Below are 20,381 nucleotides of genomic sequence, written 5' to 3'. Positions count from 1 at the left end.
TTCTGTTTGTATTCTGAGATTTATACATTTACTTTTTAAATTACAGAAAGGCATTGGATATATTAATCCGGCAAATGTGAATGAAATTACTTATATTTGATATTGTTGCTTTTTTTAATTTTTCATTTATTGAAATATACAAGTCTTGTGTGTTGGGAATACGCATGTGAATGCCACAGATGAGAAGTGGTTGCTAGAGTCCCATATAAAGTTCTTGGCATTAAGTGATTCAAAAGGAAAATAAAGGAAAATGCAGATATATATTAAACATGGAATCTCTTTCATATATACACTTATGATATTAAATCACAAAGAAGTTTCATAGAATCATAGAATCACAAGATTGGAAATGACGTATAAGATCACCTAGTCCAACCGTCTTCTCATTACCATTGCTACCATGAGCTACTAAACCATATCTCGCAGCTCCTCATCCAAACGCCTCTTAAACACTGCCAGGGATGGCGACTCCACCACCTCCCTGGGCAGGCCATTCCAGAGCCTGACCACTCTCTGAGAGGAAAATTTTTTCCTCATGTCTAGTTTCTAGATTAACATTTATCATTACATCAGGATTACTTCTATGTCCTTGACTAAGAATTTTTGGTTTCAGAGTGAAGCATAAATTATTTCCTTTTGTAGATCACCTGACAGCTGCACTGGGTATGTGAAAAAATATTCTTTTAGATTCTCACTGTCAGTGCCACAGCTAACTGAACTATTTTTTTTAACAATGTCTAGCTCTACTTGCTTTTTGGAAAACTGTGAGATTCTATGCAATGTTAGAAACTTCATACCTGCCATGAAATGAGTATTAGTGCTCCAAGTAATTAATTACGTTCTGTTAAAAAATGAATATTCACTTTTTTTTTTAATGGATGCATTCTGCATCAACGTAAAATTTTCTTGAGTTCACTACAAAGAATAGGGAATTTATGTTTGACTACAGCATTGAACTTGGCCTGTTTGTCTTCATAAATTAGATTATTTTAACAGCAGCAACATGAAGTTGAATTTAGTGTTGAGATCATTCCTTTTTTTCTGTTTTAAAAGGTATACTCTGCCACTGAATACTGAAATAAGATTTACACTGAGTATTTTATTATTCAAATCTTCATTAATGTTTGGCAGCATAGTTTCTTTACTAGCAAGCAGTTAACTATGGGCTTTTTACAGCACAGAACTTTGTCAGTTCCTATGACAGTTACTCCAAAAGTAGTGCCTCCTATTTTATGATTTTGTCCCACAGTGTCAGATTTGGATGTTGGTGGCATGGAAGTAGAGGTTGAACCTTTCTGACAATATTCCATTACATTTTGATGCCATGCGAAAGGTAGCAGCAAAGGTGTGGTCTGACACATTTATGTCTGACATGGAAGTGCGTATGAAGCGAAATGTGTAACTAAATTCTTCCATACAGAAAAATTTGCATCTGTTTATATTCATCCATGCTTGCTAAACACTTATGGAGACCAAATCATGGATGTGAGCATGGTGAGGCGGTGGGTATTGGATTTTGGCAGTAAAGGCAACAACAGTGTTTCACCTCCGCTGGTGGACAGATTTATTATGATCATGGCATGCAGGCTCTTGTTCATTACTGGCAAAAATGCATAGCTAATGGTGGTGAAAAATAGCGTTTTGTACATTCAGAACAGTACAGTTCTATACATTAGAAACAGTGAAGTTTCTAGCTGTGAATGTTCATAGCCATCCCTGGAAATTTGCTATATGGTTTTGTTAGGTAAAACTTAGTTTTTATGTCAGTCAACTGACTTACAATATGAAAGACATAAACAGTGTAGGTAAGCCTGATTTTTGAGCTCTTTCTAAGACAGTATAAATCCTTGGTGTGCTGCCCAGATGTTTTCAAATCCTGAGTTATATTTAGCAAGACTATAAGTTTTTAGAGTTTTTATCTTGTAACATGCACTATAAACTGTTATTGTTTACACATATTGCAAATCTTCCTTAACATTTTTTAGCTCCCTTTGTCGTTTCTGAAGTATATGCATTTCAGATGGTTTAAAAGGTAAACAAGGCGGACTGTTTACAAAACAATCCATCATTATACTTTCAAGAATGAAAGCATGCATGTACTGCTATATTCCACTGGTGTGCACTGTAGACTTACAAATGCCACTATAGGCAGTGAGTTCTGTGTTCAGAAACATTTACTGCTAGATGAAGTGCAGAATGTACTCTTACTCTAGATTATTGAGTCTGTTGTTAATTTGAGGGAAATTTAAAGCCTGTTTTTTGAGATATGAAAAAAAAAAATTACTCTGATACTTAAAGATATTAGAACATGATCATAAAAAAAATACCCGTTGATGAAAAAGAATATAACCTGAATTAGTATTTTGAATCTTTAGGCAGAGGTACGGGGTGGAAATCCCGTTGTTTTACCATTGTTCCTTCACTTTTTGCACAGAGTTGAAGATGTCAACAGTGTTGTTGCTTTTATACTAGAGCCGAAGAAATATTGACACTTTTTAAGAAACGTGTTTTAAGAAAAGTGCTTTCTATTCTCAATATGCAAATGTTTTACACTTCTACTTTTTTTAAAGAGAACTGTAACAATAACTCTCACTGTTCTTTCCCAGGTGGAAGAAATTCCACTGGACCAAATGAGGTTTCCGGAGAAATCAAGCCTTCTGCATCTTACTCTAGACATTTAAATGCTATTTAAAATGGCATAGCATTTTGGAACAGCTAATTCTGGTTAAAATGAGCTTCTTTAATTATTTCCACATTTTTTCAGAAATCTTTATCCTGAAATTTCCTTATAGTGAAGAAACTGAAGAGCTACTTCTCTATACTTGCTGTTTTCAGTCACTTAGTAAACAATGAAGAAGAAACAGCATTTCTCTGATAATCTTAAAATAAATTTAGATATGTGTAGTATCTCTTCTATCTCTTATTTTTGCCTGACCCCCAGGATTCATTCTGCTTGTCAGCTGGGTCCTGCAGAAAACATCGTAATTATTGAATATAAAACAATATGTCAAATGACTATGCTAGCTACCATGAACTGTTCTGTTCAGTTCTCATCTAAGATGAACAGAAATATTGCTTATGATGCATGGCTATTATAGGAGTAAAATGATGGCCCAAGAATGAAATTTCTGATGGATTTATATTCTACAGAATAACCAGTAGTCTGTTCGAATAACTAAAGGGGTCTATACGAAGTTTGATATCAGAATTCTCAAGGCAAAATTTTAAAATATCTTTAGGAATTTTTCTGAAAGCAGTGTCTGAGTTATTTTTTATCTCAAATGACTGTATGGGGTGGAAACAATGCATTTAATTTCCCTGTGGTAAGATAAAGTTAGTTTTGAAGTTGACCTAGAATTTGGAGTGTTCCTTACTGGGCTCTATTTTTCATTTGTTGGCAATACTAGGGTGGCTTTCAAAGAAATAGGATGATGCACACATCTGACTGGCATTTTGATAATAGTAGAGAAAAAATGACTTCAAATACGTGCATTTCTTTCTCTTAATAATATTGTAGGTAGTGAGGGGTGGTAGTGTAGGGGTGTGGTTAGTAGGTCAAGAGGGTTCTCCTCTCCCTCTATTCTGCCCTGGTAAGACCACATCTGGAATATTGTGTCTAGTTCTGGGCCCTCATTTCAAGAAGGACAAGGAACTGCTTGAGAGAGTCCAGAGCAGAGCCATAAAAAATTATTATGGGAGTGGAGCATCTCCCATAGACGAGGCTGATGGGGCTGGGTCTGTTTAGTTTGGAGAAGAGGAGACTGAGGAGTGGCCTCATTAATGTTTATAATAAATATGTAAAGGGTGACTGTCATGAGGACAGAGCCAGACTCTTCTTAGTGACATCCAATGATAGGACAAAGGGCAATGGGTGCAAGCTGGAATACAGGAGGTTCCACATAAATATGAGAAAAAACTTCTTTATAGTGAGGGTGACAGAACACTGGAACATGGCTGCCCAGAGAGGTTGTGGGGTCCTCTTCTCTAGAGACATTCAAAACCTGTCTGGCTGCATTCCTGTGTGACCTGATCTAGATGTTCCTGCTCTGGCAGGGGGATTTGGACTAGATGGTCTTTCAGGGTCCCTTCCAGTCCCTGATATTCTGTGATTCTGTGAAATTACTTTTACTGACATGCCTATTTGTTTTGTATATGTAGGTGTTGTTTGTTTGTTTGTTTGTTTATGTTCTATATACTAATTATTATTACTAAAAAAAACAATGCAGTAATGAACTGCTGAAGATTAATCAATGTGTGAAGGTAAGATGTCAACTACATTGAGCTAGTTTTTATTTTTAGAGATCTACAATTACAGCATACATTCCTATTCCCAACTCCACTTAGCTATTAATCTGAAAAGTCAGCAGTATTTATCAATTGTAGGAAAATGATGTTGTATAATTTCTGATTTAAAATAACTTTGTAGAGTGCTTTGACTTTTGTCATCATTTTTATGTCTTCTTGGTATAATTTATTAACAGGTACACTGAAAATGTAAACTGAAACAGTTTTGTGTTTTCCTGTCTACCAGTTAACATTCCTGTTGCATGTTTTATAATGCAGGGCTAATTGCTTTTAAACTGGGTTGAACAGTGTTCTTCTGATCTGCAGCACATTGCACTGATACAGCCCAGGAAATTTATGTATACGTTTGGCTCAGTATAACAATGTAACGTCAGGATGGAAGATCAGCTTAGAAAGCAGTTGGAAAAAGGGAGGTGTTGTTTCAGTGACCTTTTATGTGGCCAATGAAATTTTCAGAGTGAGAGAGGGAGGTATTGCATAGTTTACTGTTTTCAGGTAATTTTCTACATGCCTACATTCCACTTCCTGTGGCAAATCACCTTTTTTATTATTATTATTAAAAATTATCTTCTTGCTTTTATAGTTAGAACATTAGAATGGTCCATGAATTTATTAAAAAATAAATAATGATTAATACACAGAAATAGATTAGAACTTGAAACAAAGGCAGGCTGCAGTCTGATATAATCTGGAATACAGTTAAGTTTGTGTGCTGTTTCTCTGTAAAAACCCTTATGTTTTTAATTATCTTTGGTAAATTATAGGTAAATTTTCAGTGTTCTGAGGATTGAGACTAATGATATAATCATTCAAACTTTTGCAGAGAAAAGAAGCTTGTTTATGCAACCAGAACACCCTGTATAAGTATTTCTATACATGAGCATGTAAACTGTCAAGTCTGTTCTTCATCTTGATAGTGGGAAAGATTTGTATTAGTCAATCTCAACTTTCTAAGAGGGTAGTCTGTGTTCCTCCTTATTTTAGGGAGAAGATTTCACCATTAGATTTGGAGAGGGGAAAAAAAACACTTCCTCCTTTCATCCTCTTTCCCCTGGTAACAGCAATAGGAACAGTAACTTCTGATCATTAAAAATGTTAAACTGGAAAATTTCAGCTTGCACTTCTAACACCAGATGAAAAGGAAAATAAGCAGAGTTTAATAAAATATTTCATGTAATAAAAAAATGTTCTCAGTGTAGCCCTGTTATATTTTCTTTAGAAATTTAAACCAAAATATCTATATTGAACATTTAAGCACACTGGGGAGTTAGTGCACAGGGTTTTTGATTTATTTATTTTTTTAAATAAAGCTAAAATGTCACTGAGGCAAGTTAAAGGATGAAAGTACTTGTTTTACTTCAGATTTTTTGGTTCAGAATGCTACAAAGCAGATGCGCAATTGAGATTTAAAATTAAATTAGGAGAAGTAATTGCTGTAATCCCTATGCCTAAAACAATCTTTGCCATTTAGTTAGATTTTAACACAGTTTGCTCAATCTATTACTGCCATTGCCCCCACTGTGTTCTGTCACAATCCAATCAACTGCAAGAAAAGCATGATACTGTTTGCAAAGAAAGCAAGCAACAAAACATGTTTGTGTCTGAATGTCAGGAGTTCTACCTTGCCTTTGCTTAGTAGTGGAACACAACAAATTAAAGTATGATTTTTCTTTAATTAAATTAATTTCAGATAATTTTTGTGGACCAGTGGATTGCTAATATTGGAGATTTACTTGTGTACTCCCTTAATTAATGTTCCACCTCTTCATAAATAGTAGAAAAAGCAATCATGCATATGTTATCGCATCAAAATTTTGATTCTACATATGACTGATGGATTGTCAAGCTTTGAATGTTTTGGTTGCATCCTTTATGAATTTCAAGCTATATTCTCCAAGGGATTAGCTGAAATGTGAATTCCTTTCTTGAGTGAGATTACAGATCAATTTAAAATTATCTAAATGGCTGCTTTTAGATTACTTGTATTCTTTTTTTGGTACATTTAGATTATTCTTAGTTGAAGCTATAATTATTATATTCTGCTTTAGGCAAAAAATGAAATGTAGTTTTAGAATTAAGTCATTAACGCTATCTCAGATATCAATGCATGAAGTAGTATAGCAAATGACCATGTTATAAATGCCATTTTTATATGAGATCATGCTTACTGTGCTTATCTAATCATTGATATTTTGCTAAGAAGAACAAAAATTAAAGTGATTATTTGAAGAATGTTCATTACTAAAGATTCTACAAAAAGATGCTGTAGATGTCCCATAAATCTGTAGGAGTCTAGATTCAGTCTCCAATTACAGGAAGCACTTGAATCTGAGATTTTTTAGTCATTATTCAAAAAATATCCTTCATGTCAAAAGATGTTAAAGAACGGCTAATATGAAACTTACGAGTGCAGATTTACTGAATTCTGTTGGAAATATTTTATATTCATACATCTGTGAAAGTATTGTCTTGAGTGTAAGTATTGTCTTGAGTGTGTACACTTTTCTTCCCTTGGGAACCGAGACTTCAACTTTGATTTCTGCTGTCATGAGCTGCTCTGAGGATCAGCATCTTCAGATTTGTGTGCATGCTCAAAGTGGAATTAGAAGTGTATGGCTTTTGAACAATTTAAAGGAGTTGGAAAACCTTTAGAAGTGGCTAGTATGAATCATAGAATCATAGAGTTGCTTGGGTTGGAAAAGACCTTAAAGATCATTGAGACCAACCACGACCTAACCATATTACCCTAACTCAAACAATCCTCTGCTAAATCATGTCCCTGATTTAACAATGGATTTTAAACACGTCTGGGGATGGTGACACAACCACCTCCCTGGGGAGCCTATTCCAGTGCTTAATAACCCATTCCTTAGAGAAGTTTTTCCTAATATCCAACCTAAATTTACCCTGATGCAAATTAATGCCATTTCCCCTCGTCCTGTCACCAAAAAGTCAACATTGGATAAGCTGAAAGACCTTGCAGGCTTCCTGCTGCCTTTGCCTACTTTCCTTTTTGTTTCTGGCTTCCTACACTCTTCCACTTCCCAGTTTTTAGGTTTTCCTGCACCTCCAATCTCCCCTTGAGGTCTCAGGGAAGATCTGGTCCATTTCTTTCTCATCCTCTCTAATGCTGTGCAGTCTGGTATCCTCTTCTCTAAAGCTCCTCCAAATGGAAGCACAGCCCCTCAATGATTGCTCACATCCTGCAGCCTCTGAGAATGTATGCCCCAGTGAGAGGACCCAAGGACTCCTTACAGCCTGAGACTTGTAGAACTGCATCCTCCTTCTGAAGCTCTGTTGGGGTCTGAGAGTTTGATAGTAAAGGGACAGTTGGTCCTGCAGCTGTCCAGAGATTCCTCAGATGATCACTGACCAAGTGCCCAGTAACCGGAGGAGATACTTGGCTGAATCCTTTCAACTTCAGTCACGAACATTTACTTACTAAATGCACTCACTACTTCAGTCAGCATCAATATTAATGATAAAATTTAGGAAAAGTTCTTCCTCAAATATTTTATTTTGATGTATGCAAATATATGGTCTGCTACATTTTGACAGCAAATATGTATGTAATCTGAGAGCTCTCCAACCAGGAATGGTGATTAAATATTGAAATATTTATAGTAACAAATATGAAACAGAACTGCACCAAGAGTGAACGCTGAGATAAGGCTGATATTGTATTTTGTTTTGCAAAGTGTATGGAAATGGTTATGTTTAAATTTATTTTTTATTAGTTTTGCTAATTAAATTTTTATTTAGAAAGAAGTTACATTAGTTTTCATAGCAATAAAGTGTTCCTTCTTAGAGACATGTGGCCTAGGATTCAGTTTTGTGACTTCTCTCAACTGTAATATACCTTTTTGACAGGAAAAATGTCAAGTGTTCTTGGGAAATACTGGGAATATATGAGGTTTGCATCTTAAACTACAGATTTTTGAAAGTGTAGAAGTTTTGTTCCAAAACAGAAAAAAAGTGCATGGTTCATTTCACATTTGCATTAGTAACCTGGATGATCAAGACATATGGATGTGTTTCATTTCCTTATCAACTTTATTATTTTTATTCCCATATGAAAAATTTTCATTTTTTTTTGAGCATTTACCCTATGCTCAAAATAAGATAAAGCACAGTAAAAAATAGCACATTATGTTTTGATTGTTTTGTTACTGATTCCAAAAGTTTAGAGAGGTCAAAGTAGTAGTTATTCTGAAGTTTTTCAGATAATTGGTTGACTGTAGATTTTTGACAGACATAATAGATAATTCTCTCTGATACTCAGTGAAAAAAAAAAAAGTAAAAAGAAAAAAAAAAAATGTTCTTTTGAATGCACAGTAGATTGTCCTGAAATCAGCAGGATGATTTTTAACATCTTCACATGAATTCTTTGCTATCCACCAGATACATTATGATCAACACAGACAATATACTTGAGAAGTGAATGTAGCAAACGGTATCCAAATAATCCTATCTTTTGTGTCCTTTATGTTAATGCATCTTACTGCAGACTGCAAAAGCTGCATTAAGGATTATGTAAGGTGAATACAGTTTCTAGTTTTTTTTTTATGATTGTGTTTATTTAACATAATATATAGTCAATATAAATTGGTATTTAAAAAAAACTATAAAAACAATGACAAATCAACATGGATGGAAAGATCTATGAGGTGAAGAGCAATTCCCCCATCTAACTCCAAGCATTTTCATTTCTCAAGTGTATTCATACTTCTCTGAATGTTATTCCATGATTGTTGTAAAGTTTCAGCCTATATATTTTTATGCCTCTATGAACATCATATATTTCTGCAAAAAATCACTCTTTCGGTAAGTTAGCTATATACCCAAAAGTATTTTCTCTGTAAGTAGATGGGAAGGATGAAAATAAGTGCCAATAAATCAGCAACTTTTCTTTAATGTTAACATAGTGTCAAAATAGTGTAATAATATCAGATTTCTGCAGACTTAAACATTTGAGTAGTACTGGAAGAAATATTTGATTACTAAACATACTGGGGCTCAGATAAATGTGTTGTTATGAATATAAAAATTCATTAAAAGTTCAGTTTGTTGCAGGTCTTGCTGCCTCAAGATATTGTCAGACACGATAACATTTCTCATTTATCCATATAGTTTCTGATGGACTAACTAGGGTTCTTGGCAGATTTGCTTACAATAAGAAATAAAGCAGAGTAATTTTTTTTTCCTATACTACATATCGAGGGACTTGTCAAATAAAAAGGGAAATAACATTTGTCTTACCTTTCCTGTGGTAGGGGGCTATTCATTCTAGTAGTATTTGATTACTTTTTTTAAGATGACAAGCAAAAAAGTTATATAAACAGACTCACATACTGTAAATATTCATTAAAAAACTGCCTGAAGTTACACTGTGAGTAATGATTTTTCTTGCCGTTGCACCTGTGCACAGTAGTGCTGAGCTTGTAAGCAGGTGTGAATCCTTTCAGAATCAGGAGCCTTTGCAGTTGCCACCAAGCTCTTATGGTCTTCCAGGAGCAGCAATCTCAAAAGAAATAAAATGCACCAAAATAGTTGTATTGCAGGACAAAGTAAAGTTAAAATATTTTCTATCCATTTGGACAGGAGCATCTTCCTCATGTGAAGTCTGTCTTCTTACATGTTTCTGAAGGAAAGGTATGCAGTGGAATGGCACTGTAGTCATCTAAGGAAAAATAGAAAAATATTAATAGAAAAAATTCTATTAGTAGAAAATTAGGAGGTAGAATTTGTTGATATTAGAATCCACATTCTGAAACAGCTTTTGTCAGTTGAAAAAATGTTTCTAATAACCTCTATATGTATTACTTAACAAGAATTTTCTAAAAGCATTCTTGAGCAAAAATATTTATTATAAATGGAAGAGTCAGTACACAAGGCATTTTTAATAGATAAGAGTTCAGGTCTTTTTTAATTATTAGCTTTTCAGACTAGTTCCTATCTTCAAATAAAACATGAAAGCTCTACTGTGGGAGGGATTTGCTAGGAAACAGCTGTGTTCAGAAACTCCACAACTATGCTATAGAACAAAAGTTTTGCCATGCTTTGCTGGTATGAAGTCGTCTATTAAAGTGACTGCATGTATCCTATATTGTAAACACATCCCAAAATATATACTAATCAAGAAATAATTAGTTATATAAAAGCAAAGAAGAAATAATGTAGATAGTTCTATTTGCGTAGTCTGTATGTAATTTAGAAACAAAATAGTTTTGAGCTCCCATATAAGCTGAATGCCAGTATTAATGTACATAGCAAAAGATAGTAGAATAGTACTGTATCACTGCTACCATGCTCAGAGGAATCTTTTTTCTTAAATCAAATAAATAGATCATCAAATATAATGTGTTTAAGTTCTTGAATCTTCTTGAATTGGAGTTGTTTTAGCAACTGGAATTTTTTGATAAATTTCCTTCAAATAGCATTTTATCTTATAAAAATACCTGTGTGGTTTTTTTTTTTTTATTTTGTTTCTAATTCAGATTTGTTTTTTCCTTTGCTTCATAATTTTTAATGTGGGAAGATGACTATGCTGATAGCAGTATACCTGCAAAAAATAAGAATTTCCCTCCAGAAAATTAAATTGAAAATAATTCCCATACAGAATAATTCTGTTCTGTTTAGGAAGAAATATGTTGTTACCACAGATTAGAAGTGGTATTACTCTAGTGAATTTCTAATAAAGAATGCAATTCAGCATATAGAACACAGAATTGAATCAAGTGGTGTGGAGTTCCGAGAAATGAGGAAGAGCTGCTTGCTGTTGCTGGAAGATGTGAAGCTAGGAAAGGTTGTGAATACTAAAATGGGAAGTAAAACTTCACGTGTTAACAGATAACGAATGTTCAGTGACAGAAGTATTTCACAGGTGATTTTAGGAAGGCAGTTTTCAATGCTACCATATTCTTATCAACATGCCCACATAAATTTAGATTTTGATTAGTTATCTCACTTCAATTTTTTTTTTTTAATTTAGACTTCAGAATTCAATTGTAAATTAAAATACATGAAAATAGGAAATTACAACTAAAAGGCAATTTTTTTAATTTTTTTTTCCTTTTCACATTTTCAGAATGTGAAATTCTGCCAAGATAGGGCAAAAGTTATGGGGATCTTGTTAGAGAACTGCTAGGGTTCAGCAAGGGCAGGCTGCTCTGTGAGTGAGTGCACAAGGGGCACAATGCCACAGGACCTAAGAAGAGCAGAGCCAGAGCCATCTCTGGGGCTGCTGCCAAGCCAGCCACCAGCATGGTTATCACCAGAGAAGTCCACAGGGATTAGGTAAGCTCATAGCTAAGGCAGGAAGACACATGAGGAGAGAAGATTTGGGATTACCAAGTTCTGACAGCAGATACTGTCCAGATATTTGAGTGATACTACAAGCAATTTCTTTTTATTAAACAGTAATTCATGTTTCTTTGAGTCACAGGTCTATAGATCATATTTGTCTTGCCTATAGATTATAAGTATGAAGGCAGATAGTATTAGAAGTTGATGTTTCAGTCTGGATGAGTAAGGCTTAGACTTTAAATAAATAAATGAAAATGTCCTGTTGTTAGCCAGTTCTGTTGGGAAAAAGATCTTGCATGTAATGTGGAGTATCTTGTGAGAAAATGTTTGGTCTCTTTTTTTGTTCAGATGTCTGGAGAATATTTGTGAGAAAATGCTATTATTAAAAAGCACCATAGAGAATTTCTTGTTGAACCAACATTTTCTGTTTCTGATCTCACTGTGAGTCCATACCAGATATAATCAAAACCATAGCTCCCAGCCATAATGCTTGTCTTCTGTCCATTTTTGTTTTAAATATTGTCTTTTGACAGCCCGAAGCACCTAAAATACCTTCCTTGCTTTTCCAGTCTTACAGAAAATTAACAAAACCATGTGCTAAAAACAAACAAAAAAAGAAAAAAATACCCCAAAATACTGGGTTTCTTTTCAGACTTCCTGGAGAGATCTGTGTATGGACTTTTCCTGAGTTTTCCACTTTCCACTTGAAATCACATCCAAACTTTTATGTTTCTTCTTCCTCATCCTGTATTTGTTATCATTATACCCATTGAAATGGGTAGGCATCCCCCTCCATCCTACTCTATCCTCCTTGGAAGGAAGGAGAAAGATCTTTCTTCAGTGAAACTCTTTAAGCCTCAAGAACTCCTATGTTGCTTTAAACAAAAATATAGCTTTAAGAACTTTTTCTGTAATTTAACCATATTAGGAGGAGTTCCTGTTTCTGTCTTTTTTTTTTTTTTTTTTTTGGTCAGGATCTCTGTCCTTTATATTTAAAATACTTATTTTCCAAAGTTCTCTTTATTGAAATATAGATATCTGTGCATGTGTGTGTGTACACATATTCATACATATGTTATGTACAGATGCATATTCACTGAAATTTTATTCTGTAGTTTCAAAACAGCTGAAATTTCTTGAGCATTTGCCTTTCATTGTGTTTTCAGTACCATTTGGCTTAGCTTCCTTACTGAGAAAAGTTCCTCTAGATGCTCTCCCATCTTGCTTGGTCTCACAGTAACTGTCTTTGACTGTGCAGTGGAAAGGAAAGTGGGTCTGCACAAGCTGCTTGCACAGTGGATTAAGTGATTTTCAGTCTTTTGAAACAATGCAGCAAGGAGTAGATCATACAGTCCCAAAGTGTGTGGGGTGGTAGTAGTATTAAATTCAGTGAGGGGGATTAGGCCTCTTGGAAAACTTTCAGGAGTACAATTGTGAGACTGTGTACAGAGTTCATCAGCATATTGTTACTTGTTTTCTTCTGTTTTAGTGAAAAACTTACTTTCTGTAAAGGCTTATAATTGGAAAATGAAGTTGGTGAGTTTTTTCAGTTAAAGAACAAAGAACATCCCAAATCTTGTTTCTAGAAGGAATCAGATTCCTGAAGTTTTTTTGTTTGGTTTGGTTTTATTTTGTTTTACTTTATTTTAATGAGGATTTGTTCTCAAAAATCTGAGTTAACGTCTAATGCTGCTGTTAGTTATTGCATTTAATCTTTTCCAGAAGCTACAGCAGGAAGCTATAAAAAGATCCTTTTACAACATCTGAAAGTGGGCTGAGCAGACTTGAATGCATTCTAAAACATCATAACAATTCTGCAAGACTTTCAGAAAAAATGCTATGAGAGGGATCATGAAATACAAATTTTGCTTGTTCTTCCTAACATTACAGACCTGATCTTTTTCCTTAACTTTAGTCTCCTTAACCATCTTGAAAGAATGACATAAATGGTGGAGAAGCAACTTTCTAAAGATTTTTATTATGTGTTTTATATGCATGTACCTTAACCTCTTATTTAAAAATACAGCCTCTTCAGATTAGAAAAGCAGTAGTGTGATTCCTATCTATATTTCATCTTTGAAGCACAGTGTAATAGCAAGAGAACGTAACCTTATAATTTCTACTTTACTCTTGAAAAAGAAATCAATATATATCACTGAAACTTTTTTTTTTTCCCCCCAAATTTAAAAGCTGTAACATTATTGTACATTCACAGATTTTCTGAGGCTTTTGTAATGAACAAGCAATTGCTTTTTTTCTGGCCAATCATTAAGCTATTTAAAGTGTGCTTTATTTCCTAATGAAGTTAGGAGAGTAAAGCTAACTCATTGAACAAGAAGTTGAACTTGCATAGGGAATATTTCTCACACATTCAATACCAATACTTCTGCAATTATTAAAATTTTTTTGAAAATATGACGTGAGTAAAAAAGGAGAGATAAAATTGGATTCATGCATCTCACTGGAAAATTATTGAGTAGCAAATATTTTTATTTTGTATTTCATTTCTGCAAATATGGACTTCTATCTTTAATTGTACTTGTTATTCTGCAAGCCAGAAGTATCCTAATTAGAGGTTATCATGACCTGAGTAGGCCATTTATTAAAATATAATATAAACATTCAGAAAAAGTAATGTAAAATAATACTTTTTAAGTATCCACACAAATAAATGTGTGTATCGTTCCATACTTTAGAAAGATTAATCTGCAAAGACATTACCAAAAATACTTTACTCATTTTTCCTCAGAGTTAAAAAACAAAAACAAAAACAAAAAAACAAAAAACAAACAACAACAAAAAAAACCCACCTCCTTTCTTATCAGGAATATTTCAGTTTTCCACTTAACAAACCTACATGTATAATTTCAGACATAATAATTATTTGAATCAAGATAAAATATGTTAGAACTTTTGTGTAGAATGACAAGTTAGTTCAGGAACACCTGTGTTGTTGCATCCAAAATAACAAGGATATCAAAACTGTTTCCCGTAGTCTACATATATTACATTCACATAAATTTCTTCTGCCATTGTTTTAAATGCTAATATGTAAATACAGATTTTCAAAAAGCAAGTTTGAGTAAATGATTTCACTCTCTTCTTTGTTTCTGTTTGGGAAAATTATACTCGTGATTATTTCCAAATATTGTCAAAACATTTAGTTTTAGTGAACAATAAAGACCAATCTAGACTGTCTCTGAAATTTATTTTTCTAATTTTTCCTCTCTTAACACAAGGTGTTAGACACTTTGCTCAAAGGTTGAACCACCTGTTTACTCTTTTGTTATGAGTGACAGGAATGTTTGGGATGGTTTTGGGGAGTGGGTGGCAGGCTGCACCCTACATGAAGGAGTGCCAGGAGTAGAAGGTTGAGGCAGGCCTGGTACTGGCCAGGACCCAGTCCCACACTACCTGACTAAGGAAAGCTGAATGGGCCTGGTGTTGGGTCCATACCATTAAATAAGCCCACAGCAACTATGGCTGATGTAGGTCATGGGTCAAGGTTGGGGTGCAGCTCTGGATCAATGGGCCATGAAGACAGAAACAGGCATAGTGCAGGCAGGGACTGAAAGGGAAAGAGTTAATTTAAAAATAACATTGAAGTGTCAATAAACTTCCTCTGCTGAGTCTTCTTCCTGCTCTTTACAGTTTACATCAGCTAATTGGCCTTAGATGCTGCAAGCTGAACTCCTGGAGCTGTAAGTTGAATATGCTGTAACGCAGGGCTTGGGTCCTGAGTGGAATTAGGAATTCATGGTGAATGTGTCAGAGATAAATTCTCATGAGAAAGTTATCTTTTTAATTGAGACAGAGAAAAATCACATGTGATGACTGTGTGAAGATGATGGTCCAAGCTGAAATCTGAAAACTGAGATCTAACACTTTACATTTTTGCACTTTCTTTACTAAAGATGAATGAGAGAGCAAGTACTTTCTTGGAGAGCGTTATATGAAAAATACTGTTTGGAATAAGCATATAGTTTGGGAAAAATCTAGTGAACAACAAACCAATGATAACTACTGACACTCAGAAAATAAGCTAATATAATATTTAAGAAAATATGAGCTCCAATACTTTGCTCAGCAATTATTTATATTAAAATAAATGATACCGATCTTGTCTATAAAAGATATATAAACCAAATCATTTTGTGACTTTATTCTAGAGATCTTTATGTATCTAATATATTAAATGTAAAAAATTATCATTATAGACATGAGCTTGTAGACATCCTGGCTGCAATGAATTCAGATTTTACACACACACATAAGTAAATTTATCTTTGACATCACCTCTCAGCTAAGTAGTCATCTTGTGCTTACTTGCTTGACTGAAATTCAACCTTGGATGGCTTTGTGATTTCTCTCTACGTGAAGCCAGCCAAAAATGAATTGGTATTGATTAGCATCATCACTGTGAAAAGGTGAACTTTGAGGCTTAGAATTTGTGTCTTTTGGCAGATGTTTTGAAGAAACTCAGGTCTTGTGTTCCAAATCTTTCATGGGTACTTTAAAGACATTACACCTGAGCTTTTCTTTTTTTTTTAAACAAAAATACAGTATACGTGATTATAGTCTACTAACCAGTAGTTGAATACTATAAATTGGAATAATGTGAGGGAAAAATAATTTGATGGTAAATAGATCTATGTGATGTTTTATTTTCCAGTTACTGTATGCACATTTGTTGGATAGAATTTACGGATGTGTGCATCTAATGTTCTGTTTAGAGTTGGAGTTAACATCTTAGGCTCCTTCTGTCACTTGTGGGAAGATCACATGGAAAAAAACTTCAACCCCTGATTCCCTGTTTAATTTTATTGCAGATGCTTATCACATTCTAGAAAATTTATTTAGGTAGTACTAAAGACTGAGATAGCATAAATGTAGAACATGTAGGCTTTTCACTCTGTTGTATCTTTCTATACCACGATGGGAAAAAAAAAAATAAAATAAACAAACAAAACCAACAATAACCAAGTGACTAATTTTGTAGCTGTGTATACAAAGACAGTTCTGTGGCTGCTGAGTATTATAATGGTTTGAAAAGTCAAAATTAGTTCCCAGATAATCTCTTAGTTAGATGCAGAGTGTAAAAGGAATATGTTTCTTTTTTTCTTGCTACAGTACCTAATTTTAGACTAAAGGCCCATTTTAGTTTTAAGAACTCTTTTGGACCTCTCTCCAAGTACTAACATTAAGACTGACCAAGGTTTCAAGAGTGGTTGAGTGGCTTTTTGTTTGATTTTGTTTTGTTTTTTAAATGAGTAATCCACGATGAAAAGGAATAGTCTGAGGAAGTAACTTTTGTTGGTAGGGTGAAACGTCTTAAAAAATAATCCATTCAATTTATAACGTTTTGACAACTGACTCTTTAGTTGGCACCCATTCTCTGTATTTATGTGAATGGACTAAGAAATTGAATTTGGATTTGGATCTAATTAATTGCTAAATAAGTATTCTCTTGTAATTTCAGAGTTCTTTTGTCTTTAATTTCCCATTATTCTTTTGTTAATGAAGTGCCCATGCCCAAATTACATATATCTTTGGGTATTACAGATCTCATTTTCAAACAGAGAAGCTCGTGGTTGAGTTTTAATTTGTATGTGGAAACAGTGAATCATAAGCATTACTGTTTTTCTTTTACTCATTTTCATTATTGGTAAAGGACAGTTGTGGAGGAAAAAAAACCTCATTATTTTCTCTTTCTTCCTACATTGCTCTGTCTTTTTGGGAATCCAGTTTACCATATTTAGAATAGTAGCTGGAGATGTATCTGGAAAAATATAAATCACTTCACGTTTACTTCACGTTTTCCATCAAATATAGTTTTTGTCCTCACTAGAGAGATTTGAAAATATTTATTTATATTTTAATTTTATATTTCATTTTTAATACAATACATATATTTCAAAAGATCATTTGTCTTTTGACAATTCAAATATTTTCTTAAGAATCCTAGGAAACATTTCATGGATGGTTGACATGTTTCTTTCCATGCTCACTTTCATTTTGAATCATGCTACTAAATGAATATTATTTTTCAGGCCAATTTCAACTTTTTATTCTGGCATATCCTTTCCTGAATGCCTTTACTCATTGTTTAAGAAAATTCCAATGGCATGAAAAATACAATGAAATGATGTGAGAAATATTAAATTTTGTTACTCACTGTCAATGTCTGCTTTTGCTTAGGGAGAAATTTACTTAGACAAAATGCTGGAATATGCTATTCCATTCACTCTTTGTTATCTGGATGCTCTTCAACCTCTGTTAGAAAGCTATTTTACTTTTGAGAGAAAATGTGATTCAGTTTCTTTTGTGAATTTTTTCACATTTATAAGTTGTTTTCTCTTAATATGATTTTAATGGAGAGAAAGAGGAGCAGCTGACTCACAATCATTGCCCAAGGTGAAGAACAACAACAAAAAAAAATTGAATTGTAGAACTACAATTTCTACACTCCCTGGAGTAGGTTGCTATTATATTTAGACATACATCTAGCTACATGTGCACGCATAAACACATATACATCTCCTTATGTCCATACAGGTAAACTTATGTTTTAGTAGCTACATGGATTTTTGTGTGTGCACTGTATTTCCAGTTATGATACAAAATGAATATAGACTAAGCAGACTAAAGCAGGCCTTTAAGTATGCAAACATGATGATTTGATTGTATCATGTACTGTTCTTTTGCATGAGGACTTGTTAGCCTCACTGTATTGAGCTCTCTGTTGAAGATACAGAGATGGACCAAGACTGCCATTTAAATTGTTTGAACTGGCTGTTGTTGTTATCTAGAGACCTCTTAATACACTGTTCCTTTGAGGTTAGTTACAAGGCTGGATCTCCTTGTTTTAACTAATTTTAAAAAATGCAATACTTAATGTTAAAACCAGGCATAATTCAATTGTGAGTGAGCTAGTTAAATATTTTTGTTGTGGCTTGGTATTAAAAACACATTTAAAATCCTTAGTTTTATTGCTAAGAAAGTTTCCAATGTGGTTAATGGGACATGTATAGAACTAAATTCTTAGAGAACTGAAAAATTGCTTAGAAATAATGTGGGAAGAGACAAGTGCTTGTTTGTTTGTTTGTTTGTTTGTTTGTTTTTCACTAGTTAATCAAATTGTTACAGCTCTTTCTAAAGCTTTCTTAGCTTAAAATGAAGTGCCTTCCAATAGTCAGACTCCATACTTTTATCAAGTAGTTGATTTTAGTCTCTCAGAACTGAAAACTATGAAGTTATTTTTTTATTATTATTTTGTGTATGGACATTTTTCTTCTGTCCTTTTTTCACCTATGTTGAAAAAACTTGAATCTTTCATTTTCACAGTTTTTAGTCTAATTAAATCTGTGTCAGCAGTCTTATAAGTACTGTATAATGTACTTTTAAGTTCTTGCCAATAATAAATTTCTGATAAGTATGTGCTACAAATGCATTTTACAACAGCTGTTTGTTAGAAATTTGAGTAACGTTCTATAACCTCATGATATAGCTTCAATCTTCTTGTCTCTGAAGAACAAGTTATGAGATAATTGTTTCCTATTACTTAGTAACAAGGCTTTTTGTTGCTACTTTTAATTCCTCCTATACACGGATTAGTGAATTAAGAAAAATTGGTTATCCTACACTGAGGTAGCACTAGTGACCGTAAATGATCATGTTTCTTTCAAGAGTATTAATTGTGACCCCAAGAAAAAAAGTAGTGTGAAAAATTAAAATCCTTAGGGAATGTATTTATCAGGATATTTTTCCCTAGCACTGAAGATTTAATATAGAACTTCAGTGTAATGAATATTCGTTATATTCCTTCAAAGTAAAAACATACGAAACTGGAAATATGCTTGTATTTTATCTTTTGAAGAATTATAAAAGAGATGTTTGAGAATCTTATTCCAAAATCAATATAAATGTAAACCAAACATTTTTTCTTTTTAGTAGAGTTATTCCATAAACAAAAGGGAAACAGAAACAAATAAGATTTAGTTGCAAGTTTTAAAATTTTACCTATGCTTTAATTTTGTGTGTATATATATATATAAGTATATAAGTTAACTATAAGTTAAAATTATCCTTTTTTTTTTTTTTTTTTTTTGTCTTTTGAAGCTCTTGATTTTATTACTGTGGAAAGTTTATATCTTAAACTTATTCTAAGATGATCACCTTGCTTTGAGATGAGGCTGCTAACTTCATCCTATAAAAACAGATTTTATCATACTTCTCTTTCTTTTCTTCTTTTGGTCATTCTTCCACTCTGCCCCCAAATCCTTCCTAGCTGGAAAGATGGCAGTTTGAGAATACTTCTGAATGGGGAAGGAGAGAGAGACCTGATGCGGAAAAGCAAAGTTTGGAAGAAGAGAGAAGCGGGTTGAAGTTGCAAGTGAAAGAAATTCAGGAACTTCTGGAGATGAAAAATAAAGCAGTACCAATTAAATTGACTTGTAATCATCAAAATGATCATCAGAATGCACAAAGTAAGCTGCCAGTTAAAAATAAGGTACGTACATTGCTATGTTTCATTACTTTGGGAGCATTCCCATGTAGAATTGCTATTTCATACTGACAAATGACAAAATATGTCCATAAAACAAGGGCTGTACAGGAGAGAATATCTCTGTTTGTGCATCTCAAACCTGGGCAAGGAAACACAGTGAATTTCTGTGGGGTACAGAAACAGAAAGAAAAATCTCTTCATTCTTAAAAAGAACCAGTGGAATTGACAAGTTAGACAAGAAAACTTTGGAGTGAAAATAATGATT

At 33.6% G+C, this 20,381-nt stretch overlaps 1 protein-coding gene across 2 annotated transcripts in view; it reads left to right on the top strand.

The window, feature by feature from the left end:
* The window catches only part of CCDC102B (coiled-coil domain containing 102B), a 128,854-nt gene that overhangs the window by 30,670 nt on the left and 77,803 nt on the right, over positions 1-20,381 (top strand). For both annotated transcript variants that reach the window (XM_085220710.1, XM_085220709.1), the window contains exon 5: positions 19,898-20,119. In XM_085220710.1, the coding sequence (XP_085076836.1) occupies positions 19,898-20,119 (222 nt within the window). The remainder of the gene's footprint in view (positions 1-19,897; positions 20,120-20,381) is intronic.

The sequence above is a fragment of the Meleagris gallopavo genome, chromosome 3, assembly GCF_905368555.1.
Source record: "Meleagris gallopavo chromosome 3, MGAL_WU_HG_1.1, whole genome shotgun sequence".
Taxonomy (NCBI): domain Eukaryota; kingdom Metazoa; phylum Chordata; class Aves; order Galliformes; family Phasianidae; genus Meleagris; species Meleagris gallopavo.
Note: the sequence above shows the minus strand (reverse complement) of the source record. Positions and strands in the feature narration are given on the sequence as shown.